Below are 27,314 nucleotides of genomic sequence, written 5' to 3'. Positions count from 1 at the left end.
ATGGCCCCACCCCTGTCACTGCATTTGTAAACTTGAAGCCCCTTATTTATTTTATTAATTTAAATAATTCTGTTTTTTTTTTACTGAAACTTCAGTTTTACATTCAACATGACTCCATTACACATACAATCAGTACCTTCAACTATTCTCTCATCGATATCTTGACCTGTGCCATACGAGGTTGTTAAGTACCTGAAGGAAAAAGAAAATTAACACAAATAATAAAGCTGGAAAAATAACTCTTTCATAATATTGCTTAGAAGTATAATTTAAGATAAATACCCTCTAAAGTATTTGCATATATATTTTTTTAAGAAATCAGTACATCCGTAGACACATTTTTACGACACAAATACCGTCACCTCAGAAAAATACATTTTACAAAACAAAAGGGATTCAGTATCTTCTCATTAAATATTTTGGGAATATCGCAATTTGGGGGGGGGTACCTGAGAACAAACTTAGTGTTTTCCGTCTTTCCGGCTCCCGATTCCCCGGATACGATGATCGACTGGCTCAGCTTCAGCACCTTCATGTCGCGGTAAGCCTTGTCCGCTGAAGGGAAAGGAAACGTATGGCTTCGTGCTACATTACTTACACATTTCAAAACACTATGGAGGACAAAATCCACGGTAAGGTTTCAAAGGCTGCTCCTGTATACAGAGGTATATTAATGAAAATTAGGGGAGAGAAAATGTTTTACAGCCAGCCAGCCTCCCATCACCTCTTAGGGCGACGACACACAGGGCAACTTTATGCACATTCCAATTGATATTGGGCAAAAAAATATTTCAAAACCTTTCATTGGCAGTGGGCAACTTCCCATGATCACCGAGATGCAGATGAGTTGCCCTTTGCCTCACTTGGTTGGCAGTTGCCCAGCAACACTGCTCAGAAAGTTGCCCTGTGTATCATCGCCTTTTTGGCATCACAGATAAGTTGCATACCGATGATATAAAGGTGCTTTTATTGCACTGAACATGCAGGCAAGAGCACCGACGACATAAGGAAATGTACAGCCACACTAGGGGAACTTGATATATTGTCTTGACAAGTCAGTTACTACCAGCCAACTAGGGGAACTTGATATACTGCAGGGGTCTCCAACTCCGGTCCTGGAGAGCTACCGTCCAGTAGGTTTTCTATCCTACCTGGCTTCTGATGAGCCACATCTGCTCTCAGGTAAATACCAGGAACAGGTGTGACGCTCATCAGATGCCAAATGGGACAGAAACCCTCCAGGACCGGAGTTGGAGACCCCTGATATACAGTTAATACCAGCCCACTAGGGGAATAAACGTTCAGATAAATAGTCGTGAATAAAGCATTTGAAAACATCCATCCATCCATCTATCCATCCATCCATCAATCCAGTAACTGCACATCTTCAGAATGTGGGAGGTACTGTGCAGATGGGATGCAATAGCACCCCCCCCAGGGCATGATGCTCACCGACTGCGTAAACATGGGGTGGCAGTGTGCCCAGGGATTTCCCCTGGTACTGCTTGATGGTTTCCGCAGAGTAGAGCTTGGGAACGTCATAATAAGGATTCACCGCAATCAGGATGTTGGCGACGAACGTCTGGCAGGAACAGTGAGTGATAACAGTGAGATTGGGGGAGGCGCCCAGGGGAGACATTCCAGCGGCAACATCGGCGTCAGGCACATGGAAGCAGTGAGGAGCAGCATCTGGCTGACCGGCTGGTTTCCACAGACCACACCAAGGCGTGCAGTTTAAAAGACACTCAGTTACTCCTCACCTCAGCCAGATATGGGGGGGGGGGGGGGGCAATAGACCTAATTAACTTCACAGCGCAACACGATAGCGATGCAGGAGATATTAGGAGTGTCACCTGAGATGAGGGGGGGGGTTTGTTGGGGGTGGGGAAGGGACAGAGAGACAGCCCCCCCCCAACAACAACAGTGCTCAGGACGCCCAGAAAACTCAGGAAGGGAGGCGGGGCATAAGTGACACCCCCTGTGTCCTGCCACTACTGGTGCACCCATGGGGAACTGGAAAAGTCAGGGGGACGATTACCAAACGAGTTCAAATATGGGGAATTATTCTGTGTGTGAACCACCTCATGAATTATGCAAATTCACGGGGAAAATTAAAACCTCTCCCTGTATCACAGGGGCCCGGAGATGCAAATGGAGCCCAACACTCACATATATTTTATCTTTGCTGTAGCGAACACGGATGTTGTTCAGTAGGGTGGCTTCGTTCAGGTACATGAGGGAGCCTGCGACAGAATGAGATGGATTCCTTTGTTTTCATTTCCAACGTGATGAAACGCAAAAGGTCAAACGCGGCCGGAACTGTCCCGAATCACCCAAATCACAGACAAAACATAACGAAATCAAAATACCTCATGTGACGCGAAACATTATAGCAAACCGAGGTTCTATTACTGTGCCCTTGATGATTATTTTTTTTTAAACTAAAGATTAATTACTGTCTCCCCGTACATCATGACAAAAATCATTAACTTACAGTTGTCTTCAACGTGTTTGTTGACATCATCCTCAGCAGGGAACACTTGGCTGATTGGTGCTAAAAGGGTCTACAAAAGATGACAGGGGAAAATATATACCTCTCTCTGTCTCTCTCACACACACACACACACATTGTATTCATGTCCTTATAGTGACTCTCCATTCATTTCAATGGGAAAAACCCGAAAGCCCAAAATGACAACCTTAACCCCCACCCAGCCCTAACCACAAGCAGCCAAACAAAATACAACACTTCTGACATTTTTAGGTTTTCGATTGCAGTCACGTGTTTTTATAAAATTGAGTTTCCCCTTGTGGGGACCAAAAAACGTTACCCATAATGTCAAAACAACAGGTTATCATTTGGGGACATTTGGTCACCACAATGTAATACATACATGACACCCCCCTCAGCCCACACACACACACGCACACACACATGGCCTGAGGCAGACCATGCAGGCCGGGGCACGTTAGCAATCATTTCTCCACCTCAACTCTTGCTCGTTTACATTCACTTAGAGCAGTGGTTCTCAAACTCGGTCCTCGGGCCCCACTGCCCTGAGAGACAGCTGGGACGTGTGTGTGGGGCAGGGATAGCTGGAAAACAAGCAGGGCAGTGGGTCCCGAGGGCCGAGTCTGAGAACCACTGACTTAGAGGAAACCAGAGACGGCAAATATAACAGCTGATTTAATCAATCGAGTGACCTAATCATTCCTCTGAGGATATCCGAATTCCATTTCGGTTTTCATCAAATTCTCCATGCAAAATGTCAGCAAACGCCAACAGTATTAATAATGGCACTGGATACGCAAGACCCAAGGAATCTGCGGCATCTGCGTGATGTCAACATGGACCAAAGTCTCCGGAATGTTTCAAGCACCTTGTAGAATCTGTGCCACTTTCATTTAAGGCAATTCTGACAGCAAAAGCAGGACCAGCCCGATGCTAACAAATAAAGTGGCCGGTGAGTATCACTGCTTATTCTGATGGCGGAAAAGATGCGTGTTCGTTTTGATTTTAGCCTCTACCGCTAAAGGGGCGCCATACCGCTAAAGGGGCGCCATACGTCAGACCAAATCGTCCTCTCTCTTTTCATGGGGTCACGCTGAATCAGTGTCGACTTGACGCGGTATCAACAATCCACATTCCGAGCCTGAGCCGTCATGGTGAATCATGATAATTGTTGGGGGGGGGTGTGATTTGCCCCTCCAGCCAGTGCCCCCCCTCCCTTTCCACCACATTAAAGGCCGCCCCATAATAAAGACGGCCCGTTTAAAGAATACCAGCTCGCCCGCACAATGACACATTGCTGCCGCTGTGTGTCACATGGACCCCGGCTGCCGTACCCTCACCCGAGCAGGAGTGGGATTGGGGGGGGTGCATACACAGCACAGACAGGACTGTGGCGTGAAACAGGCACCGATGAAGACAGACCAGCATTGTGTGTTGACCTGCTACAGCTCCACCGCTGCTCGCTAATGACCGTGTTTCACACGCCGGGAAACGCTCTTAACTCGCAGGCGGGCTTGCAGGAGGCCTTCAACGGTTGGAGGAATTTGTATGGGATGCAATTCGACCTTCGCTTGGGGTTTGGGATTCTGACGGACGAGGGGGTAGCGTGTCTTCGCGGCGGGGGGGGGGGGGGGGGGGGGCGATAACGGATAACGGGAATATTGGGCGCCTTTGATCCACCAGTCTCTTTTTGTGTAGCTACCATAAATGTTGGGTTTTTTTTTCCTTCCGTCCGCAGTCACCCCACCCACACCCAGCCTATCGCTCATTACCCACAAGCCCCTCCAATACTCAGGCTTGAATCAGCCCCTCTCCCGTTACTCGTACCGAAACTTAACATTTTTGTGCACCCCCACTTCTATACTGATCCTGTTCCAGCTCCTTCCCTTGGGGCTCATAAGAGAAAAACCCGACCATTCTCCCCCCCCTCTTGAATCACATGGTTTTGTTTTTCCACTGTTCTGACCAGAATGGTTCTCAGATTTCCACTGTGCTCCTTTGCATGGCAACACACAGCGTCCATCATAGGGTCTATGAAGGAGGAGGGAGCCAAGTCAACAAGAGGACGCAGTCAACGGGAAAGGTTACAGCGAGCTCTCACTAGCCCTGCGTCATGCCAGATATTAATATGCACATGCAATTGTTGCACCACAAGGACGATAGCTAAAAATCAACGTTACGCTAAAACATATTTACTCTGTCATAAGCAGGTATCATATCACGATTATCTAGTATGTTTAAAGAAAAAAACACAACAACAAAATAACTGGCTTTTGCATGAATTCTGCATGCACTCCCCAAGCCCATCTCTCATTTTTCAGCCTTGTTATTTGACTCCCTCAGACAACGTAGAATTAAGAGGAATTTAACAGAAAAGCCAGAGGAGAAGAAAAGTGAACAAACGCTGGTCATTGAAAGACTTTCGTGCATGGAAATATTTTGGATTCGACAGAAACGATGATCATCTGTCAATAGATAAGATTTATTTTGCCGCAGTTTGCTTTGAGTACATTTTCAACCGCAATATTAAAAAAAACATCAAACACCGGAACGTGCACTTTCTCTCTTGCATCGTTCAGCCCCAGGCCTGACTTACCTTGCCCTTCTGACTCAGGGACTCTATGGTCAGCGTGTCGGCCCCGATGTCCACGATAACTCCCAGCTGGAAGCCCTCCGTCGGGTGGGGAGCCCACACTGGTTTCCCGTCCTCCATTACACACGATATCCGTCCGGGCTGTGGAGCAGAAGAGCAGGCGAGGGAATGGCTAAGCATCGCTTGCTAATACCTTACAGGACCCGAATGGAATTGCAACTTGGACATTATTATCTGTAAGAAATAAAGCAACATAACTCCTTTTGTATTGTCCTCACACTAGATGCCAGATCAAACATCGCAATTTATTTCTAGCACAGGGTAAAGCAAACCATCTCCACTGCGCCCTTCGGCACGGCCCTAAACCCCCAAAACACTCCAGGGATGTTGGATAAATGGGAGACCCTGCACTTGGCCTACAAGCTTCACACTCCGCTGTTTGTGTGCGCGCGTGTCTGAAAGCTAAGCATGATGGGAGATGTGAAACGAAGCATTCCAGAGAACCTGTATCCGTACTTCTGCAAATGGCAAATAAAGGATGACTTCATCTCGCAATCTGCGCTAAGCTGGGATGCCACTTCTGTGATAAGAATGTGACCTTAAGTACCAAGAAGACACTACAGAATCGCAAAAGCGTCACCAGAAACATTTCGAAGAAGAAGAAATGTCATCCATCTTTTTCTTTTTTTTTTGGCACGACGGCTTTATCGGCCGGCAAATACCACGGCGTCGTGCAAACTGCAGGGAGGATTGTGCAAACGACAGCCTACTTGCCGGATTTAAAATGTAAAAAAAAAAAACAGGACAGAATTTTTGGCTTCAGTGCCCACATTGCAGGATTGAGCTGCCAGCTTGTCCTATAATATGCAAGATCTTATCGAAGGTGATCGAATGAGGACCAATCACAGGTGGCTTTGCTCTGGGGAGCGGAACAAGGTTTCTCAGAAACTCTGACTGGCATTTAATCTCCTCGGAGCATGACTGAACTTGAGCATCTCCGAAAACAGTCGCTCATCACCTTGGCATTACTCTTCTTTGCTTGAATTACTTCCCTAAAAACAAACACTACACTCCAGAAAAGGCCCAACAAAATTTGACTTATTCAGAAGTGAAGGAAGTACGGAGGAGGGGGCTACATGGCATGACAGCTTTTCAGAGTGCTGGACCGTAAACAAGAACAAATCAAATGACAAAAGATGTCATCGCACTTTGCTTGATCCAGTTTTATTGCTGGATGACTCTGCAGAGTCATTTCAGATTAAAGCCTTGGTCAGTGTGTTGACGATGTTGTTGCGATGTCTCTTGGACACAAAGACTCGTTTACCGAGTTACGTTTCAATAATTCAGTCAATCCCCTGTGACTTTGCAACAACCGAGTTATTGTCTGCACACTGGAAACTATCTGCATCGTCAGCTGGACGAGACCAACACCTTTTAAAATAATTAATACCCATGAGGAAATAAGGTGATCAGTCCACCACGAGATGAGGGCTGCCAAGCTAATGAGCGACCAAGATAAAACATTTGTATACAAAGGCTTCCCTTCGAGTGTCTCTTAACATGGTACTGCTGATAGATGAGTCAAGAACCATCGAAAGATACAGTATGCAGTATAAAATTGGAGCTAAGAAATAACTGCGTGCTATTTAGAAATGATGTCAAAATGTGCTGCTAAGTTAAGGCTAACTTTTGGCTTTGAAAACTCAGCTAAAGCTGAAAACTACAAGACTGAAGGGAACATCAAGGTGAATCGTAAACTTCCACACCATGATGTGAAGAGCAACAGAGGCAGAGAGCAGAAGACCTGCTCAGACAGACTGGAGGTTAGAAGCGATGAATCACACACTTGGTCACACCTTTGGGTCAATGACGGACCAGATTTTTATAATCCTGTCTGGGTCAAATGTATGGTTAAAGCCAGGAGATCAACCACCAGCTGTCGTTCAGACACAATGAATGACAATGTTCTCTCTAAGATAGGATCACACTTCTGGATTCAGCAGACAGACACACTTCCAGGATGCATCTCGTCACCACACAATCTTTCCTGTGCAGCTACTCTGAATATTTAACTTCCGCTACTGAAGGGGGCGCTACTGAGGTGCGTTACGACAAACAGCAGCTTGCAGGGCTGAGAGAGATCAGCCCCAAGCAGATGGAGCGCTGAGTGTAACTCGGCATTCAAGGCGCTGCGATAACACGCCATAATCTCTGAATGGGTAATTACGGTTTGCTGACTGCGTTCTGGAAACACGCATTACGTAAACAATCAAGATCGACATGCAGTGCATTAGCCTCATGTTTATCCACAGCAATCGAGCCATTTTATTTAAATGCTCCACCACCATCACCCAAGGGTACATTTGTTTTACTTATCTTTTTAAATCCCGGAAGTTCAAAACTGCAGGCCAACCACAGACATTTTAGAAGTATTTAATTTGAAGAAGTTACTCTACACGTTATACCTTTTTTTAAAAAAAGTATCCTTGAAAGTATTCCCGCGGGGATGTTAAAGTCGAGCCAGTAAAACAAAGATTATTAAAGACGTGACCTTACAAAAATCCAAAAGATCCCAAAACAATAATCAAAACGAACCGCTAAATCTCAGCGATGTAACTTCTGAGATGATTTAAACCCGAGCTATCAGTGCTCTTTCACACTGGCTGGATTATGCTACATCTACTTACATTTACTTTATTCGGCAGACGCCTTTGTCCACAGCAGCATGAACGGGGACAAACAGCCCATTACAAACATATATATGGTTGTCAAAGAGTCAACTAGGCGTAAGTGCAGTTAGGCTGAGCTTCTAATGAATGCCCAGGTGCAAGGGTTGGCAGCACTGGAACAGACTGGGCACCGACAGACACTGCAGTCTGCAGACTGTACTCATCATTACCGAAACGCATCACTGCTAACGGCAGAAGCTGCCCGCGCTGACAAGCTTTCTTAGCCTTGGCCTAATAAGCCTGGATGACTCAGCGTCTCTGTTCCCACAGGAAATGTGGTAAACAGAGCAGCTATATTAAATACACAGCAAACGTATCCTGGCTGCAAACACACAGCACGTGAGCGACTTAATGATGATGTCATTTCAATACCACAGTGAAAACAGTCCAGACTGAAGTGTAACAAGTGGGGAAGGGAGGGCACCCCCCCCCCCACTCCCAATACTTAATGTGGCTCATCCATCGCACTCAAGAAATAGATTTCTACATTTAAATTAACTGAGCCCCCCTCCCCCACCAATATTAAACTGTCTCTTATGCCACTGCAATTTAGTATAAACAATCCAACAGAAATATTAAATCCAACGGACAGGGTCTCAGATAATGTCGTCTTTCACTCATCGCAGGACTCCAGTCTAGACTGTCCAGCTGGTGCTTGTCATGTAATCGCATCCATAGTGGTGTAGGGAGAGAGCTTTGTATATGAAAATGTGACGTCCTGAACAGCAGCCATTGAAGTAAACAGACGTTGAAACAACATGGTCCTATGGCGGGGGGGGGGGGGGGGGGGGGGGGGGGGTTTGTCTCAGGAGGGAATCTCGGGACTCAGGTGACTCCTGGTAACCATGGAGATCCCTAACACTGCATTCCACCTGTTCCTTGCTTTGGGTTTCGGTATCCTGGTGTACCTGCGTGATCCCTTTTGTTTTGCAAGGAAAGAGCAGCAGAATCCTCCGGTCAGACGAAAGCCGGGCAGGGCCGTGAGGCTGTGTACCTGCGACGTACTTTTTAAAAACACTTTTTTTCACTGTCCTGATTCCACTTCATCGTCAATGAAATACTGCAAACAAACCCGACTGGTTATGAAATCAGGGATGCACGTGGCTCCGGCGTTCCCACGGAATTCCAAACACCAGGATGGGAAACATTTGCATATGTGCACATTACACAATCCGGATACGCACGGGTTCTGGTGCTATGTCTGCTGTATCGGAAGTGCCTTCAGCAAACTTAACATCTGCTCCCTGGGATTCCAGGCAGATACAGAGATCACTATAAAAAGAATAATAAAAAAAATGAACATCTGGGTTTGGGGAGGGAGAGAGAGCGAGAGAGCAACCGCCATGCAGTTTCCATATGAGGTAGGTGCTGCATTGGCAGGGAAATTCGGGGCTTGCTTTGAGTAACCATGCAGTCAGTCAAAGCGGGCAAGTTGGCAGCTACTCATTTGCCAACATGTTCCTGATGTTAGCAGTTTTTTTCGGGGGGGGGGGACCTAGTTTCACCTGAAGACCACATTCCAAAGACTCACTGGATCTGACTTCTATACAACTACTGCTCTCGGAACCAGGAAGCAGGAGGAGGGACCTGCGACGTCAAGGAGCGACCAAGTAAATTCATTTAATCTTAAAACTGCTTGAGGTTTCCAGCAAACAACTTCGTATGAAATTCTGCCATCTGAGGCATTAATCATTTTCTGGGACGTTTTTATTTTAATCATAAACAAAGCTGTTACCTAAATTCAAACTCAATTACAGCGTTCACCATTATGAATTTCATTATAATTAACTAGATACTTTAGTGCCCAGAGGCCGAATATATTTATAATATGGACGCTGTTGAAAACAGGTTTAAAAATGCCTTCTGAAAATGCCTGAGAGGAAACAAAAGGGAATTTGAAATTAATGCAAATCTTTGCCTTTGGATGCAAAAGTAAAAAGCTTCAGGGTAAAGTTGTGAGCCATTTCCTCGCTGAATATCATTCACCTTGTTCTGCTTTTTCTGTTACATCTGATACACAACAGATCAGAAAAAAAGCACTTTGGAAAAGACGCAGCTTAGTGTGGATTATCGGGTCGCGTTACACACCCGTAAACACACCCCTGCGGCAGTAGGAACGCAGCCCGGCGTTCCACTTTTAGCTTTAATGAGAGCTTCTGCAAGAGCCACCACAGGCTGAAATCGACACGCTAGTGATGCAATCTCAGTAGCTGAGTGCTAAGCTCTGCTCGTTCGCTTTGTACGGGACAAAGGCAAACGTAAATAAGCACCAACTTGCCTTTTTAATACTTTATGCTGCAAGTGAAAATGATTATTACATGGCAGAAAAGGCAACTTCAACACGATGCAGAACACTGCGATTTCAAAATGAAAGAAACGACCAGCTTTTAAAATTCAAAATCCCTTTCTACCCATATTGATAAACTGTTCATTAAGACGTAGATCTATATTCAAGTAAACTGAATAACACAGGGCTAAGGACCTTCCAATTAATCCACAATTTCCAAATCGGACCATCCATCCATCCATCCATCTTCCCCGTTCTCTTATTCCGCAGATGTTCATGACGGCCCCATCATGGGATACACTGGGCACAAAGCAGAATTCACCAAATCCTGTGCTTATTCTGACAGCTAAATGCTTGCTTCAAGATCATAGCAGTTTCAAGACCCCTGAATGCTCATAAAAGTTGTAAAAGGTTCTGGTTCTCTCCAGAACACTGACAGCCAACCTAATACCAATCCTGTCACATTAATCCGAGTTTTCATCGCAAAAATTCACAGCTACCAGCAAAGAACCTGCGCTGCAGAATCTGGGCCATCCCAGTATACGTCTCCACATACTGTAGTAGAAGATCAGCACCGCAGAAGATATTAATCATTTTAACTGTCAAAAAAAATTAATGAAATGTGTCTGTAATAATTCAGAACAACCAGTAGCGGACACCAAGCAAAGGAACGAATATGGTGCATGATGACTTGGCCCAAGCACCTTGAAGGTGTTCCCAGTTCAAAACACGAGTGAGATGTTTCTCCTGGCTGCTAGAGTCAAATTTCACTAAAAGTGTGAGCTACGAGTCCACAACCCCCACCCCCATTGCCCCCCACCCCACATGAATGGAAAAACCAGCTGCTGACTCAAATACAGCCACCATCCATCCTGGAGACGTGTCCCGGACTTCTCACAAAAAAAGGCCAACTTGCATTTCCTGCTCGCATGCTTGGTGGCGATAGCTGGAGGAAGGATGGGGTGGGGGGGGGATGGATGGAAAAACACATCTCCGGTATCTGGGAGGGGCAAGCCTCACAGTCGGGCGGCAGGGTGAGCTAAACGAGAGGTCGCTGTACCTACTGCGATGCTTGGCATTTACTGTGGCCCCCGTTACTGATCAGAGGGTAAATCCACAACAGTATCCGGGATACTTCCCGTTTGGAGATTCCGTCAAAGACACAGGTGAGGAACATTACCAAAAAATACCACTGATATCACTAAATAAAGTCATTTATATCACAGCGCGAGCAGCTGTGTTACACGCAGTGCTGAGGTCACCCGTTGTCACCATTTTATGACAATGATAACATATTACTGTCGTGACACAGTTGAATCTTGGAAATTGAAGAATCCTCTTCGATTTCAGCGGGCGCAGCGAGAGAGAGAGAGAGAGAGAAGCCAAAGCTGCAGGAAACGATTTACCTGCAAACATTCAGTGCATTTACACCGCAGGGCATTTAACTGATAGAGTATTGGACTATTAACTGGAGCAGGACAACCAATCGGTGGAGACAAATTGCCATTAGGGTGGAGAAAGCGCAACTTCACTGATTTACAGACCGAAAGCCTCTGCCTGTATGCAAATGTGCTTCATTCATCAGGACTGATTTCACTGTACAAGAACCATCAAGAAGCATTATAGCCATTTTTTTTTTCTATACAGCATTTGCCACTGATTCAGGGCAAAGGGCATCGCCATGACGAGGTTTAGTAAGAAAAAAAATGTACCTGGCTAAAACAATAACTGTAGCTGAAGATGCTTAAATACAAATTTTTGGCGGGGGAGGGGGAGAGACAGTGTAAAGGGCATGTCAACAGCGACTGCAGTGACTCATTATATTATCTCTCCGGGGAAGAATACATCCATTCAGGGGGGGGAACAAAAGTGGAAAAGTGTTTATGCAAAACCTGGCCTATCACTGATCAGGGGACACGGCAGACATCAGGCAAATCATGTACTTACAGGCAGTATCGGAAAAACCACCTCCGTACAGAATTGTGGTATTATAGTTTTAATTCAGTTTCTTACATATATATATATAATTCGTTTACACTGTCAGAAAAATAGAGTACGAATGTGTACCTTTGCTTGTCACTGGGGCTGTACCCTCAAGGGTCTGCTAATTGTACCCTATAGCAGTAGGCAAATGTGCCTTTTAAGGTACAGAAATGATCTCTGAGGAACATCACATCAAGGTACAAACAGCATTAACGTAGCATCAATGGTACACAAATGTTCCTTAGAGTCCATTTCTGTACCTTAAAAGGTACACTTACCCAGTGACAGCAAACGTACAAATATATACTCTTTATTCTGACAGAGTAGTTGTTAAAGTTGTTAAAATGTTATTTTCGTATCTTATTTTGTTTAGAGTTTACGCAAATGTTTTGGTAGCATGTTACTTGATGGAGCACAAATACTTAGTAATAACAGCTATTACTGAAGCAGAAATCATGAAGAAATATAGTCGCTACTTGAGATAAAAGATGTATCACGATTCATTAATGATAAACAAACATGAGTTAAGTAGCCTATAACTTATTCATTACTTGTTCCTTCAGTAATTCACAAACATTTACAGAATTAACAGACTTAGTGACATATAGTAACTGCTTGAGATAAAACATGCCTCACGATTCATTATTGATGAATTAACATATCAGTATGTAACTAAGACTTAGTGTGTAGTTGATTAATACATAAGTAATAGCATAACACTATATTATTTGTGCGCCGTCAAGTGTTACAATGTTTTATTATAGTTTTCGTTAACAATAATAACCCTGGTAGATAATCTCTCTGAGGACAGTGGAAGTGGTTTCGGGGCGTCACTCAAGGACCGATCTCCCAGGCGAGGTCACTTATCGGCATTGCTGAACTGCGAGGGCAATTTGCAGGGACGATTGCTTCACAGAGTATAATATTAAATATCACAGCAGCTCGCACTAAGTTGGCAGCACAAAAACTTACGGAAACCCAGCCTACATACGCTGCCTATTGACTCTAAATCCACCCCCCCCCCCCCAAAAAAAAAAAAAAACGCACGGATTTGCTCACTTCCTAAACTCCAACTCAGCAAATTTTGACAATGGAACAACTTGCAATTTTACAATTACTTTTTTTACACTGGAATGAAAACATTCGTCTGTATCTTACCCTAATCTGATACAGTTTACGTAATTATCCAGATGAAATTACCACATTAAAACAATCAAAATTATTAAATGACACCTCCTATGTTTGCGTTGGACTGCACTGCCCAGCTGCAGACCTCAAAACCACCGGTACCTGAAAACTACGATCGCAATTAATTACTTTTAAAAGCTCTGCACATTTACTCACAAAATGCCTCTTTAAGCATAACATAAGTGCCGACTGCGGCTGAATTATTTAAAACCCAAAATACGTTTTACCATATCCACTTAGCCAGAGAGCTTTTCTGTCGTCCAACTGGCCAAGTCAGGAACAGAGTTCCATCCCAACTTCCAACAAAGAGTATATATATTTATATACATGTTTTAAGGATGGTAGTTTTATTTTAGAATATGTAGGCCTATTATCGGTCTGCGATTGAGAAAAAAACCCGCACCAAACAATCGGTTACATGCAGGGGCAAGCAAATACAAGTGTGTTTTCATACAATATTTCCAGTAACGGGGGAGTGTTACATCATTAAATGGTGTTACGGGAATAGCAAACTAGCCGTCCCCCTATCCAGCTTGATGCATTCGGGGGAAAAATCCCGTCCTGCAGCCTGCACGCCATTGTACATTAATGCAACAATATTTATAGTAAATATGCAGGCGTTTAGATCCGCGATCAAACGTCGCTCGGAACAACCCAAAGCCAGCATCCGGGACGCTGTACCCAGCTTCAGGAAAAATATAAATAAAATAAAAGTTTATACTTACTTATCTACGTTCGTCTAGATGTGCTATCCGTGCCTCTTTGTTCTATTTATTTAAAAAATAAAAAGAAAAGTTCAAGTTTTCTTTAACAAGTACCCATTGGCAGATCCGGTGTTCGTGTCCTTCCTGCCGTAAGCATAAGCTTCCAGTCCCGGGGAATAAGCTCAGGGAAAAGGACTAATCTGACGTCAGCAGGCGGCGAGACGTAGTGGCGGTTCCCTGTCAGTGGTAGCGCCACGCTATACGCTCCTGTTTCATTCTTTCTCTTTCTATAGCGCCCATCCTCGCATAACAAAAGATTTGGCAAGAAACAAGTTGTCTTGAAGTTTAGCAGTTTAAGAGCAGTCTAATGCATGGGCATGAAGGAATTAATGGTGTGCAATTTACAAATATATATATATATATATATATATATATATATATATATATATATATATATATATAACTGCTCAGAACCATAGGCTATAAAATTATAGCAATTATAATTTTACAGCAGAAATTAATGAAGATAATGAATCTATATATTGGATTCCATTCACTATAGGTAGCATAGCTATCTGATAATGTGATTAGTGTAACTTCCCAGCTGCAAAAACCAGAATAGACCAGCATAACTGTTTACCAGTATGACCAGCATTGAGCATGCTAGTTATACCAGCATATGTTGTGTTTTGGTGCTGGTGGACCAGCATGAATAATATAATATTGCTGGTAGACCAGCTTCATGTGTAGGTAGACCAGCATAGCTACACTGGTCCGCCAGTTACACCAGCATGGAAATCATGCTGGTCAATGCTGTTTTTTTCCTCTTAGCGGGGTTTTAATGGCAGTAAGACAATCATGAGCGCCAATAGGCTCACCTACAATACTGAGCAAAAGTGTTCATGGTCAGTCGCATTAATATCTTGATTCGTGCCACTCATCAGTTTCTGGTGAAAAAATAAACGAGAAGTTATTAACCGGGAATTTGAGGTCCCGCGCGGCTGCAAGACGTGTTTCTGCAGCGGGTTCAACGACAAGCACGAAGCGGCCCTGCGTGGGAATGTCGAGTCCGACTTCGCTGCACCTGAAATCGCACTGCGTTTTAAACGGAGGTGCCAGTTCATGAGCTCATCTATTTTTTAAGGGCGGGTAACCCAAAACTTATGTCCTAAGAAGATACCATACCCCCAGATGGAAAGTTAATACTAGATGAGTAAATTTAATTAGGAGGACGCCCGATGCAAGGCGAGCTGAAACGATCACGTTTCTGGTTAGGAGACAATGGCACACAAGCATGTCTCCCGAAGTGTTTACACGACAGTTCATTTTCTTCATGTATGAGAAACATGGGGGTCCGGTGCCAGGTTGCACACTCGCGGCCGCAAAAAAGTGCCCCAATGCCGCATTTCCAGACCACAAGCTTGCATGCTGGGAAATGATATATCAGTTTTCTTTGAATGTATTTAACTATATGGCATATTCAGCCAATGCAGAAATGACGGCACTTAGGACAATGATGGATTCAATAGACTTCTTGAGTCATATTATCCCTGTGTCAGCAAAGAGTTTGGGGTGCCGTTTGACGTTTTATGCAGACAGATGGGGCGCTTATTAAAGATTCAGGAGATAAGACTGTTGGTAGAGTAACTGAAATGTCTTAGGAGCAGGACATTTTATGGCCTAGTTAAGCAAATCTTCACCTAAAGTCCATTTACAATTGTACGGTTCCAGAATATATACTTACATATAAGGAGGGGAAATGAGTTCCTGTTGACAGTTCAGACATCCTACACAGATATTACTATTAAAGCATAGTGAGTCCATCAGAATCTCCATCAGTTTGTTTCGTCATAGATCCTTGAGGAAACATCACCGTTTCAAAGTTGTGTTCTTCGTGCCTTTAATACTCTCAACAACATTTTCCATGCAACAGATAGGATAAAGGGGAAGTGCTGCATGTGATAAATTCACCAAGAAATAACATAAGAAATAAAATATTAGCCTCTGTGCTAACAGGAAACACAGGGAACACGAACCTGGCCTGCGGTCTGTCCGCTGCTCCGGAATGGCTGGAGCTCAACGGCGCCACCTGTTGATGGTACTTGAATAAACATTGGAATATCAGCTGATGAAGCCTGCAGCCATTTCATCGCTGTCAGAGAGCTCACAGCGTTTTGTTTGTTTTTTGTTTTGTGTTAATAACAAATATTTAAGCCTGTTGTATAGCACTATTGGCTTCAAATGCATGGAAATAATGCAAGGAAGGCTTTATTCGTGTGGTGTGTGGTTGTTCAAAGAAGAACCTGGATACTTTTTTTTGTAGAAAATTATTTATGCAAATATACAAAGTTCCAACCCCTTGGAGGTGCGCGTAAGTTAAACCACACTTAACTAGCTGGTTAGCTCTTGGTTAGAGTGTGGTACTAGTAACGCCAAGGTCCTAGGTGAGATCCCCGAGTGGGGCTATGCTTTACTTTGAAGAATTTCCCCCTGGCAGCAATATGGTTTATTTTACCTTTATGACTTTGGTTCCCCGTGTCAGATTTCCTGCAGCACACAAGTCTCTTTCTGTCAGGTTGAGCATGTGGCTGGAATGGGACTGGGGGGGAGGGGGGTTATTAATGTGGCCTAAACCTTCTCGTCAGTTTGTTACCGGCGTAGGATTCAGAGAAGGAGCCTGTCAGTCTCCTGCTGGGTTTGTCTCACTGCGTTGCTATGAAAACCAGTGTTAAAGCCACTGTCTGATTTATCTATCTGTTTAATAATCAGCGATGATCAAAATTAGGGAACAAGAGATGTTTTTGTAATTTATAAAGTCACAGCTTATCCAAATTCAAAGGTAATGTAACATGAATAGGGGAGATGCATTTTAATCACATTCCATCAGTGAAAGCTATGCCACATCAGAAATAAATTGTGTAAACAAGAAATTAGAAGAAGGTTTGCATTTAAAATTGGAGGACGATTGCAATTTCTTTGTTGAAGAAGCCTACAAATGAATTCTGTCAAGTTTTTTGATGGTTACAGCATTCAGAAATTAATAGGAAGACTAGTGGCTCTTGCTGTCAATGTCTGGCACGTCAACGCCCCCAGGGCATAAACAATTTCTTGCACCGCTCTGACGCAATTTGGTAACTGTAGTGGGTTTGTTTGCCGTAATTTTGATGCCACTTACCATCCAGAGATTCTTGATAGGGTTCAGATCAGGACTCTGGGTTGGCCATTTCATCACCTAGATTCCTTCAGTTTTGTGGAATTGGTTCACCCGTGTTGCAACGTGGTAAGGGGCATTGTCTCGTATATAAAAGACTGGCTGACTGGGTGATGCCCGTAGGAAAGGAACTGCATGTTCCTGAAGGAGGTTCTGATGCTCATTAGCATTCACCTCGTCGTGCAGCCATATGCGAGGCCTGAATCCTGAGGCAGAGGACATACTGTACCCCACACCATGATACTTACCCGTCCGGCCTTTACTGACTTCTTCACACACGTTTGGTGGCATCTTTTCCCAATTCAACGCCACACATAATGTTTCCCATTAGAACCAACTACACTGAACTTTTGCTTTTGTCACCGAAATGAACCTTGGAGCAGCTCTCTTCTGTCCACAAAGCATGCAAAAGAGCAAAGAGATCTGAGCCTTTTTATTCTTCTTGGTGATGAGTGACTCGCTCACTATGGATGACAAGACCCTGTCAAGACAGGTTCTTGTCTTGCCCAGAACTAACACTGCTCTAAAATATTAAGGGAACACTTAATCATCACCGCGCAACACCAAGTCAATTAAACCTCTAGGACGTCGATCTGTCCAGTTCGTAAGCGTAAGCGACTGTAAATCGGTCTCATCTGCTGTGGTGAAATGAAAGCCATAACAGCTGAACAGGATGGGGCAACACCCAAACATCCCCCCCCCCCAAAAAAAAAAAAAAGTAATGGTTTTGCATGTGGTGACGACACACCACTTCTCTCTCCTTATCCTTCCTGATTTTGCTGGTGGGTCAATGATGATTTGGGGAGGTAAATCTTTGGAGGGTCTCACAGACCACCACGTGGTAGCTAACGGTGCCCTGATTGCTGTTAGGTACCAGGATGAAATCCTCAGATCCAGTGTCAGAGCTTACAGTGGTGCAGTGGGCCCTGGGTTCCTCCTGGTGCAGGACAATACCTGGCCTCATGTGGACAGAGTGTGTAGGGCGTTCCAGGATGATGAAGATATTGACGCCATTGACTGGGCCACTGGGACATTACGCATCGGTGCATCTGATACCACCAAGTAGCACCACAGACTGTCCAGGAGCTCACTGATGCTCTGATCCAGATCTGGGAGCAGATTCCCTAGGTCACCCCCTGCGGTCTCATCAGGAGCGCACACAGATGTTGTCGGGAGTGCATACAGGCTTGGGGGGCCATACACACTACTGAGCCACATAATGAAGTGCTGTGATGTGATTTGGAATCCAGCCCTCAGTGGTTTAATGATTTTGATTTCCATTGACCGTTATTGCATCATTTCGTTTTCAATAAATTATACAATGTATATGAATAAAGATTTTGAACTGGCATATTTCGTTCTTGGAGGTCAGAAGTGTGATTTTAGTGTTCCCATAATTGGTTTGGGGAGTAGAATTTAGCGAGCAATTCCAACTGCGGTCCGATTCCCCATCGAGAGTCTCCCTATCATCCTTTTCATTATTGCCCTAATCATATGTGGGAAACCAGCCTTTTTAGGGACTTCAATGACTTAGTTTCTTTGTTCAGCTTCAATATTTGAGCAATGAAGCTCTTAAAATGACTGCTATCTCCTCCAGTGGGTAAGAAAGTCATCCCATCTGCCTTCATCTGAACATTCTGATGCCACTGGGTCTCATCTTGGAGAGACCCACCCTCCTGCAGAATGCCTATCGATGTGGTCAAATAGACTGCGGTTACCAGATATTTCAAGAAATTGTTCAGATTAGATCCAAAAACTGTCCAGTACAACAAATCGTTCTCTAATTTTGATCGCAGACCTTATTTGACTGTCTCGTTTGAATCTTTCATTGATGGAAAACGATTAAAATATCTCTCGTCTTTTCTTGTCAGAATAACTTATTGAATTCGGATAAGCAGCGACTTTGTCAATTACAAAACTGTCATTCATTCTCTAATTTTAATCGCCACTATAGTAAAGTATTATTTTTTTAATTGAATTGCTGTCAGCCTAATGTCTGAGAGGACAGATGACAGTTCTTTCATTTAGTAAAACAGGCTTCTTTATTCTATCCATTGATACATACGAGTTCCTGTCATCCACTGCTTGGCTTCCCTGATGAAAGAAATATTACTGGTTCGCAGAAGGAAAAACTCCTATGAGTTTTCTCTAAATCAATAACAAAAACATAACGGTTGTACTTAGATACAGTGTAACATGCGCAAAATTATCAATTCCTTTAGTTAATAAAACCTTGCAATGCGCTACAAGTTAGCATTTGTAATTCAGCAAAGAGCGTGGAATGTGGCATGGACTGTGTCATAGCGACATCTAGCGACTCTTTGAGGCAAAGACAATCAAACGACAGCTAATGGAAAAAAAGTTTAAAATCTGTTTATATCAACGCGCACTTACTTTGGATATACGGATACCCGGTTGACAGTTAACCTTAATAATTACAAGATTGAATTAATTGTTGCTGTTCCGTTGACTGGATGCAGTTGCGACATATCAGCACTAGAGGGCAGGAGCCAAAGTAATTTTCATTTCCAGTGCAAAACCTTTCAAGTCAATAAGAGAGAGCGCCGTTCGACCATTTGTCAAATGAGAATGCAAATTTTATGCAAAGTTAGAGGTTTGATAATTACGTGTCTCCTGCAGATAAATACAAGACAATAAGAAGGGCAAGGTAACGAGCTCCGTAACGACATTTACAGAAAAGTATCAGGATATTAAATTCCATGCAATAAAAATGTATCTGCTATAATCCACTTGAAGGAGGATGAAACTTCTAAGATTATTACACTGAACAGTCCATGACTCATTTTGTGAGGAATTAACAATATGTAATACTATTACCAAGTCTTCCTGGGCCCTTGATGATAATTTAGACATTTATTCCAGTCAGGGACCATGTCTGCTAATGACCGCAGAGCCGGTGCCGCCGGAGTCCACGCCCCAGTCTGCCCTTATCGCATAAGCGGAGCCTTCCCACGCGTTTTATCGCCGCTCCCTCCAGCTGTCACTCTATCAGGGAAAAGTGTTTACGGCTCGGTTCACTGGGGGTCCCGATGAGGAATAAGCAAATGTCTCGGACAGGCCCCCGGCGTGCATCCTTCTGCAGGCGGCCATGAAGCTCATTCATGCCCTTCTGCGTGCAGAGTGCGCTTGTCCAGGCGGCTTGCAAGGCTGCGTTAAAAGGTAAGGGCTTTTCTCATCTTTTTCTGTTCCAATCTATAGAAACCAGTCTCGGGTGGAGTATGCAGAAACGTGAGTTCGCAACACCTTAACAGAGGAGCACTTCTGCAATGTAAATTACTTAACATAAACGGCACCTAAATGTTCCGCCTGCTTTTAGAGACCTGTTAATATATGATCAGATCATACGACTTATCCTGCAAAATGTTAATTTTTACTATATTTATTTTTCCCCAATTTTTTTCCATTTAGTCAAAGTTACAACTTAAATTAGGCCCTAATTAAAAATGCATTGCGCTAAAATATATATATTTTTGATACTTGACATGTTTGCAACAATATTTTTACTTATCTTTATATTACGTTCTCTCATAGGCGGGGCAAAAGTTTTAGAATTCCTCACGAAACGGAGCAAATGAAAAAGTAATGACCTTTAATTTAAAATCTGCAATAGGTCCCCGCTGTATTTCTGTCTGCTTTTAAACTGATTAGTTACGCGATATCCATCGTTATTCACCATCAGTTTTGAAGCACATCTTCCGTCATGCCGAGTGTCTCCGCCGTTGGCTTGCTGATAGCGCAGCTCAATGCGCCGCTTGGGAGCCGGAAATCAGCGCACATTGCTGCTTTCCTAAAGGGGCGCTCTCGGCTTTTGTTCAGATAAATAATTGCTTGCATTGTGAATTTATGGTCTCATCGTCAGTATGTCAGCGCTCCTGCATCATGTATGTGCTTCGGCCGCAGTCCAGCAGCTCGTTATCTTGTCTTATCGCACGTTGCCGAGTTTGCACGGATTACTTGTTTTTCTGTTTACTTGGTGGGTCTTGCTCTTACCTTCCCAGGAGCTGAATAGCGAAAGGAGCTGTCTTACTGCCGGCTGTGGGATGAGGGCAGGGGCGCTGTTCCTGTGTGGTCTTATTAATGTGCTGGGATTGACACAGCCGAGGTCAGCCCTGTGTCAACACATGTCCGAAGAGTCTTGCTCAGTCCAGATCCTCATCCCTGGACTCAAAGGTATGACTAGGGTTGCAGAGTTCTATGATTTTTACTGTTAATTCCCATATATTCCTTTTAATTCCCATGCAAAGTCTCCAACTTGGAATATTTACAAAATTCCCCAGTTTAACTTCGCATGGAATGGAAAGTTTCTGGAAAGTTCCATCCCTTTGCAAACCTAGGTATGGGTTTGCCTACCTTGGGCTTAACATTGAGGTGGGAAGTGCAATTACTAGCAAAAGCGCTGCTGAAAAATTCAGAACATGGATAGGTCCAGATTGGGGGCCGAACATGATATTCTTTCATGGGGCCTGACATCTCTTGCGGCCCCCCTTGTCATGACGCCCCTGACCAGCAGTCATGCAAGAAGAATCAGGCCATAATTTGCCACAATCAACACTGACACCCTACTTGAAAAATTGTCATTGTTGACACGCAACAATGAAATGTGTCCTCCGCATTTAACCCATATGTGACATCGTAGCAGACAACTATTATTTAGCATCCAGGGAGCAGTGCATGGGGGCAGTACCTTTATAGTCAGGGATTTGAACCAGCAACTTTTCAGTCACAGGTATGGTTCCCGAACCCTTAGGTCACCACTGCCCCGAAGGCAGCGATACATCCAAACCACAGGTAGTGATCCTATTACCTTTTTCGCATTAATAATGATTTTCTTTTATCGATAGGTGAGGTAGGAAACAAAGGAGAGAAAGGCACACCTGGAAGACCTGGAAGAGTTGGACCTCCAGGAGATACAGGTTGGTGTTCATACTCCTTATGCATTTAATACCCAGTACAGGGTGAGAACAAGGCAGTATTCCACCATTAAGCACTGGGAACGGGATGTATACATCTCCTGTTCCCTGAGGCTGTAATGAAAATGTTGCGTGACCAACGCTGCCTCACGATCACACTTATAATGAGAAACGTTAGCGTGCCGCATCATGGCGTAGGATTTATGATTTAGCCCCGGGGGAAACTGTGGGATAAAACCTTACACTTTCAGATGTTTCACAAATGATATTTTTGTTTGCCACTAATGAGTGACATGATGCTTAGGAATTAGAGAGATGAGGAATGTTTACGTAAGGGGTCAGAGGTCACGAGAGCGGCATTAGCACAGGCGGTGGGAGCCGTGCTCCAGGGCCGCTAATGATGGCGCACTTGCCTGGTGGCCGCTAATGAGGAGATATCGCGGCTGAACTTGACCCCCGCCCACCCCCCACTGATAGGAATAAGGCAGATTTTCTTTCTGCGTTTCCAGCTGAACTCCAGGCATGAAAACTGATCAGAGCAGCTCCAGCGGCACGGACAGAGAATCTGGCATGTTTACGCCATGCGAAGTGCAGGAATGGACCATGAAAACCTTAGATCTGCCACTAAAGCCACATCTATTTTAACCCCAATTCCCTAGGCTTGACCCTGGCAACTCAAATCCGAAAGGTCTTTTCGACAACAATCCAAGATGATATCAGAGAATTGCTAGCTAGCTCCCCGTAAAGCAAGCGACAGTGTGCCCGAAAACAGCATTACTTCAAAAACTAATATGCATCTACTTATATATGCATCTTTTGCATTTTCATTTAGCTCAGTCTTTGCCATCATTGGCAAGGATAATACAAAGTAGCCAATTCCAGGTAAATTTATTTATTATTTGCAAAACCCCCTTGTTAATTATGACACCTGCTTCATCCATTTGCTGCTGGTAAATCTCCTGATATCCCTTCGCTCATTACCGTTCTCTGTAAAGAGCAGCAGGTAGGCACATCATACAGGGAACAGCAATCGGGGCAAAGGTTATAGCCTCGTGGAAGCAACATTAAATCGCTTCTGTACAATTTCTATGCCGAGGGAAATACAGCATTTTAATCGTAATGATTATGGGGCTCTGTGATGGGAAGGATGCATCTGTGAATCTCCATTTTCCAGGACATCCAGGGCCAAAAGGAGAGAAGGGATTGATGGGGCGCTATGGAAAGATGGGTTCTGCTGGATCTAAAGGTAGAAACGTTTCTTCATATTAAATACAGTGATGTGATTGATTGGATTGTGCCTGATAATCAGGATTCACAGTGGAACGAGTGTTTTTTTTTACCCCTTTTCCATTTATTCTATAAACTGCAGATTTTTTATTCTTGTTGAGCATTGAGAAGTTGAGTAAACAACTATAAGTGAAGATATAAGTTAAATAAAACAAAATTCCTCTATAATATGGAGAGAATATGTGACTGTCTGACATCCTATTAACTGGCGATGGCAGTCATATGCTTTAACTTTAAATACAGCATTACTGTTATAACTGCTGGAGGAGGTCACTTTGATGAATCAAAGATATGACGTTTTCTTGCTAGTAAAGGTACTCAGATGGTGAAGATACTGTAAATGTATTCGTTAGAAAGGAATATTGAGTTTAAAGGTTAAGTGAGTAACATGCAAATGTAGAAAATCTCAGTCTGTGCTAAACGTTTTGACTGCTACAATATGTTGGTTGGGCAGGTTTAAAGGGGGATATGGGCGATCCTGGACCCAAAGGACCTGATGGAGAACCAGGTATGATGTACCGTGGATTTCCACTACACTTACAGTATACATAGCGAATGATTTATTTTTATTAATCTAATGATGCTAATTGACTAATGTCAGGAACAAAATCCCAGGAACTGTATTATACGATTAAGATATGAAGAAGATACACTTGAACTGCATAATGTGAACTCATGATGTCAGCAGGAGTTCCTTGTGAGTGTGCGCCGCTCAGGAAGATGATTGGGGAAATGGATATCCTCCTGGTGCAACTAACAAACGAGCTTAAGTTCATAAAAAGCGGTAAGTTCATAAATATTCCGCTAAACTATGCAACATGTCGCAATGCTAAATCTTCACGGCAAATTAACGCAGCCCAATTCCAAGCACCGTACCCTTAGCTCACACTATTTTATCATTTCGGTATTGTTTATAACGTAGACAGTGTGTTATCCAGACCTTTAAATGCCACAACTGACGAGAATTTCCATGTTGTTTGTAGAATAAGCGTTGCAAACGGGGCAAGGCTTTACGAACTTCGGACGTGAACAGCTACGCTGTCTGACGTCAAGTATAACGTGAAACTGAAGCACAGAAAGCTCTATGAATCATCAAACGCGTGACGTAACAGGTGTAATCAAATGGGAGCATTTGATACTGAGTCGTAAAGCAGGCTAGCTAGGCTACACTTGCTCATCTTATGTCCCATTTTTCTTCTCTGAACCCCATGTACCATTTGCTAGGGCCACATGTCTCGCGCGTCTGACTTTCTTACACCTCCAGTCATAAAAGACCAACAAAAGAAATCATATCCAACCATGAAACCCAAACTAGCCCCGAATCCCGCAGTGAGATTACCCGTCAGCTGCCAAACTTTTGTCTGCCTTGTATAATTAATGTTTCCAGATTAAAACGGCATGATCACATGACACTTATACAGCCTCGGTTCTTGGTATTAGTTTTCTTTATTTATTATTTTTTTTTTTTTAGCGCATTAACCATGCGTGTGGCAGAGTGATTACAGAATCATAGGTGCTCATTTTTCAGCAATACGCTCCCCCGCAGCTGTCGCCGGCGTGAAAGAGACGGATAGCAAGGTGTACCTGCTGGTGAAGGAAGAGAAGCGGTACAGGGAGGCCGAGGATTACTGCCAGGGCAGGGGTGGTCACCTGGTCATGCCCAAAGACGACGCCTCCAACACCGCGCTAGCCACCTACATCAGCCAGGCCGGCCTCAGCCGGGTTTTCATCGGCATCAACGACCTGCACCGCGAGGGCCAGTTCACGTACGTCGACCGCTCTCCCATGACCACCTTCAGCAAGTGGAGGGACGGAGAGCCCAACAACGCCTACGAAGACGAGGACTGCGCCGAGATGGTGGCCTCGGGGGGCTGGAATGATGTCGCCTGTCACCTCACCATGTATTTTATCTGCGAGTTTGAGAAAGACAGCATCTGAGGCCAGTCGCATTCTCAGACTCTATATACTCAGGTGGGCGGGGCCAGTCATTATGATTAGCATTACAGGAACATTTCAACCAATCAGTGAGGATCTCCACTTGACGCCAAATATAGAATTGTTATTGTTAAAAATTGTACTTGCATTAATATGTTAAACAAGAGTTTATTCATGCTAAAGCCATTTATCTGTGGAATTCATAATCTTTGACTAATCTATTTATTACTGCACTAATATATAAGTTGTAAGGATGCACTGTGAAAGCATAAATAAATCTTTTACAGCCAAAAGTTACACATACTTGAGCTTCTGTATTTTTTGGAAGACTGTGTTTAGTTATTTTCGATTTCTTTGTTTCCCTGAAAAACTTTCACCCAATGTATTGTCAACGTTCATGACAGCACAATGAAACCGTTCAGCCTTTCGTGTTATGGAATGAGTTCATTCAGTTGAATTGTCTATTTGGAGTAAATACACACAATAAAAATATATTTTGTCATAAATAATGAAAAGATTTTTCTTGTCTGCATTCTTATTTGTTACTTCTAAAAAGTCGTAATTATATTGAATTTCCCCCTGCACTGAATTTGATTTTCATGATCTTCAATGTCCACGGGGCCAATTCCGCGTCATTCAGTCCAATATACATCCTGCTTTGGGTCACCGTGAACATTTAATCTGTAGTATTATAATTTATAGACATTAAATTTGTAAATTAGCTTTTACGTTTATCCAAAGCAATAAAAAGAGTTAAAAGATTTTTGTTGCACAATTTATTTAAATAACTTGTAAAGAATGGGCCATTGTACATATACAATCTTCACCCGCAGGCCTAAACGAACAGAAACCTAACTATCAGAACTGTATAATTCTTAAGAGATTTTACATCTGAAGATGTTTCCTCATAGACTCTGGATACCCCCAGAGATCACGTGGTGGGAGGTACCGTGGATGGATCACGGGTTAGTCTCCCGAAACCTTAGAAATGCTACGTCGTTCGTAAGTTCTATGTTAAAAGATGGAACTTACTAACGACGTAGCGTTAAGGAGGCTGCGGGAAACTCACCCCCCATCTGTCCCACCAGCAGACGGGGAAAGGGTAACTCTTCATACGTGCTGTATGAAGCCAATATAAACCAATCTTATTCCTCGTAGCAGACAGAGATTGCTGAGTTCGTTGAATAATATCATAAACATTTATATTTTGCTTTTCCATCCCCTAAGTGTCAGGGTCTGACGCTGAGACTGAAATACCGGCACTTTAACATCTCTTTATATTCATTATGAGAACAGTATCTTGGTTCCCTATGCGAACTACTTGCATAGCTCTCCAACAATACCGAGCACTCTTAAATTTGGCTAAATTCTTTCTATTTAAAACCTCAACTAAGCCAACATTATAATTTTGGAATAAATACTTTTATATCGCAACAATGTAGTAGATAAAATGATACGGATAAGTATTATTATCTATTTGTAGGTAAGAAAAATTAGTTACGTGTGTAACACGATTGAATATGTAATAACAGGATGAATTATAGGCTACCGACAGGGAATTGATTGTTAGGAAACACAATGAGCTCCATTGTAATGAGGGGGTCTCCGGTTACTGCTCTCGTAAACAAATACATACATAACAGTTTCAAGGCTACATGTAAGGGCGTGAATTGGACGCAGTTAAGTTTGCTTGAGTATTTACAAAATAGCCGAGTTCAAAGCAACTTATATGTTTCTTTTTATGCCGTGTTTTATTTTCCTAAAAGACTAGAGACGTGTGCTTTAAGTATATTTTAAGTAGGCACATTTCATGTTAATAAGCAGAAATAGTCTGTAGCTACTCAACGTTGTGGCGCTAGTGTCTAAATTAATGTATAAATGTCATATTAACGTAATATGCAACGCACAAACTATTCAGAGGAATCTGGGATTAACGTACAGAAACCTGGTCTGA

General features: G+C 43.4%; 2 protein-coding genes across 7 annotated transcripts in view; one reads left to right on the top strand and one right to left on the bottom strand.

The window, feature by feature from the left end:
• Positions 1–14,187, bottom strand: part of myo6b (myosin VIb) — a 39,429-nt gene extending 25,242 nt beyond the window's left edge. For all 3 annotated transcript variants that reach the window (XM_048974751.1, XM_048974752.1, XM_048974753.1), the window contains exons 1-7: positions 14,018–14,187; positions 5,109–5,246; positions 2,495–2,564; positions 2,170–2,243; positions 1,453–1,582; positions 450–555; positions 137–192 (exon numbers count right to left, since the gene is read on the bottom strand). In XM_048974751.1, coding sequence (XP_048830708.1) covers positions 137–192; positions 450–555; positions 1,453–1,582; positions 2,170–2,243; positions 2,495–2,564; positions 5,109–5,225 — 553 coding nt within the window. In that variant the 5' untranslated portion in view covers positions 5,226–5,246; positions 14,018–14,187. The remainder of the gene's footprint in view (positions 1–136; positions 193–449; positions 556–1,452; positions 1,583–2,169; positions 2,244–2,494; positions 2,565–5,108; positions 5,247–14,017) is intronic.
• Positions 14,188–20,231: 6,044 nt separating this feature from the next.
• On the top strand, positions 20,232–25,877 carry colec11 (collectin sub-family member 11). 4 transcript variants are annotated; one of them, XM_048975706.1, is made up of 7 exons: positions 20,232–20,387; positions 21,227–21,398; positions 22,070–22,141; positions 23,313–23,384; positions 23,880–23,933; positions 24,114–24,209; positions 24,972–25,877. In XM_048975706.1, exons 2-7 carry the CDS (start codon positions 21,269–21,271, stop codon positions 25,361–25,363), a joined length of 816 nt encoding a protein of 271 aa, XP_048831663.1. In that variant the 5' UTR covers positions 20,232–20,387; positions 21,227–21,268; the 3' UTR covers positions 25,364–25,877. The 4 variants fall into 4 exon arrangements, with proteins under 4 accessions (XP_048831663.1, XP_048831661.1, XP_048831662.1 ...); XM_048975704.1 differs by having other exon boundaries at positions 24,954–25,877; XM_048975705.1 differs by having other exon boundaries at positions 24,111–24,209.
• Positions 25,878–27,314: the final 1,437 nt, after the last annotated feature.

The sequence above is a fragment of the Brienomyrus brachyistius genome, chromosome 14 (genome assembly GCF_023856365.1).
Source record: "Brienomyrus brachyistius isolate T26 chromosome 14, BBRACH_0.4, whole genome shotgun sequence".
Classification (NCBI taxonomy): Eukaryota; Metazoa; Chordata; class Actinopteri; order Osteoglossiformes; family Mormyridae; genus Brienomyrus; species Brienomyrus brachyistius.
This window is presented reverse-complemented; position numbering and strand designations above follow the sequence as displayed.